The sequence below is a fragment of the Canis aureus genome, chromosome 23, assembly GCF_053574225.1.
Source record: "Canis aureus isolate CA01 chromosome 23, VMU_Caureus_v.1.0, whole genome shotgun sequence".
In the NCBI taxonomy this organism is placed as follows: Eukaryota; Metazoa; Chordata; class Mammalia; order Carnivora; family Canidae; genus Canis; species Canis aureus.
This window is the reverse complement of record NC_135633.1, coordinates 24,240,281-24,242,562: the sequence shown is the minus strand read 5'-3', so window position 1 is coordinate 24,242,562 and position 2,282 is coordinate 24,240,281. Positions and strand designations below refer to the sequence as shown.

At 50.9% G+C, this 2,282-nt stretch overlaps 1 protein-coding gene across 1 annotated transcript; it reads right to left on the bottom strand.

The window, feature by feature from the left end:
- Positions 1 to 1,605, bottom strand: LOC144295172 (ubiquitin carboxyl-terminal hydrolase 17-like protein 6). The gene has a single exon (XM_077867623.1). The coding sequence runs from the start codon at positions 1,603 to 1,605 to the stop codon at positions 1 to 3; it is 1,605 nt and encodes a 534-aa protein (XP_077723749.1).
- Positions 1,606 to 2,282: the final 677 nt, after the last annotated feature.

The following is a 2,282-nucleotide window of genomic DNA, read 5'->3' as shown; positions in this document are numbered from 1 at the left end:
TTAGTAGACACATCCCTGCACTGCTTCCCCAGACCTCTGTCCCTTCTTGCTCGTCCTCTTGGTTGGTCTGGCTCTCCCTGGCACATGCGGGACTTTGGCCACGTCCCCGGCCACCTGAGGTGGGATCATCCCAGCTGCAGTGTGGAGCAGGTCCATGGTTTGCTGAGGATGATTCTTGGGCATCTCATGTCTGTATTTGGAGTGCTGAAGGATGACTGCATTCTCAGGAAGAGCAATTTCTCTTCTCCTGACATGAAGTTCAGGCTTAGGTCGGTTGCATTCTTGGAGGCATCTCCCCTGGTCTAATGTGGTTTGTTGCCTTGAGGTCTCTTCCCCGTGCTCCTCCGACTCAGCAAGGTTCACAGTGGGATCCCTTGTGCTCTCTCCTGAGGCCTCACCCACCTCTACGGGGTCTGCCTCGGGAGATGCGATTCCTCCCTCGACTGACCCACTCACAAGGTCTCTTTCCATATCGGTCTTCTGCATATAAAAGAGGACATAGGCAAGTTGGCGCAGGGCACAAGTCACAACGCAGGCGCTGACCTTAGCATCATCCATTTTATGCCACTGGCCATTTCCTGCCTTTATGAAACAGAAATAACGTCCACTGTGGAAACTCCACCCAGCATGCACCAGCACGGCATAGAGCACATAAAACAAGGGTCCTGCCCTCTGCTCAGACAGGGAGTGTTGCATGTCAAGGCACTCAGGATATTGCATCTCCTTAGTCATTTTGTTGCCTGTGAAGTCTGAGAATCGTTTCAAGACCAGGATGAGGACTTTTGCACAACTGTGCAAAGTCAACACCTTGGACGCAGGCACTTTCTCTAGACACTTACTACAATGGTAGGCATTTTCACCTTCAAGCATTCCGGGCTTCACCAACTGCTCCAAAGCTTGGCTGACACTCTGAGCAGCCCCGATGTCCAGGCTGATGTCCAGGTAAGGTTCCAGAGTGCTGGAAATGCTTTGGCAGTGGAGACACTGGATTTGTGACCTCCAGTACCCCCCAAAGATATGCTGGATGAGGGTGCTGTCCTGAGCATGCTGAGAGTCTGAGGGCTTGTCTTCAGGCAAGCATGCTTGCTGCATTGCATCCAGAATGAACATGAGATACTCATGGGTATCTTCTTGCTTGTGTGTGTGGAAGGCGGCGAGCAGGAGTGGAAGGGGTCGGAGCACACGTCCAGTTTGGCAGAGAACCCGGGTCATGTGAGCCTGCAGAGTACACAGCGTGCAGGATGTCTGCTTCCTACAGGCTGTCCCGTGCTTCTGGGACAGCACGTAGCTGGCAAGGGGCTCTGTGTAGGTCAGACACTGTAGGGTTGCATTCACGTAGCAAGTGTTCCCCATGTTCTGAAGCCCAGCTCCCACCTGGGAAAGATCCTCCCAACTCAGAGGCGTCTTGGTGGGAGGCCGCCCTGCTGATGCGGGAGCCAAAGGATCAGTCAGGGAGGAGAGTGTCTTTGATGCAGGGGATGTCTTCTCAGGCAGAGAGGGTCCTCCGTGGACTTCAGCACCACCTCTCTTTGACCAGCATGATTGGGGTTTGGGAGAGTCGTTGAACTGAGACTCCTCTGAGCGGTGGAGGTAGGCAGCCTCCATGTCGGCAGAAACAGTGTCCACAAGATAAATTCAACCAGGAGCTTCAGGTCACAAAGGGATGCTTCTCTCACTGAGCCAGTTTCCAAATGGCAGATAGTGACCCTCACCTCCACCTTTTATGGCTTTTGGGCCCTGGGATAAGGCACAAAATCCTCTAATCCACTGGAATCGCTTGATTGGATTACAGGATTTGGGTGTGGTCCCTTTCTCATAGAGAACATTCAGGTCAGCCCACCTCCTAATCTTGCCTCTGAAAACAGCCAACACATTCAGATTCTTCTCAACCTCTTTAAGTGTCCCTGCACCTTTCTGAACAGAATTTGTTCAGAGTTTCTATGTTCAAAGGAAATCTTTTTGAAAGTCCTTTTCCTTTGACTAACCGCAAGGGAGCCAAGGAGTGTCAGATGTCAGTCCTGTAGGACAGGGAAGATCACTTTCCCAAAGGAGCTGAGATATCACATAGGAACACGTTCTCCTCACCAGCCAGAGTGTTTGTAGCTGTAACCAATTATTTGGGAACGTGGCATCCATTGCTTTGCTTCTACACCTTCATCTCTCTCTACTATGATTCCAATATACAAAGATTATGAAGGTTTAGATGAATATCATTTTCTGCTTAGGTGTGTCTCGGGTCTACAACAAGAGAAATTCTCTGGCTGGTTTTATGCTTTGGGAAA

What these genes read in the sequence shown, in the direction of transcription:
- LOC144295172 (XM_077867623.1), bottom strand. Translation starts at nt 1,605, where the DNA reads ATGGAGGCTGCCTACCTCCACCGCTCAGAGGAGTCTCAGTTCAACGAC.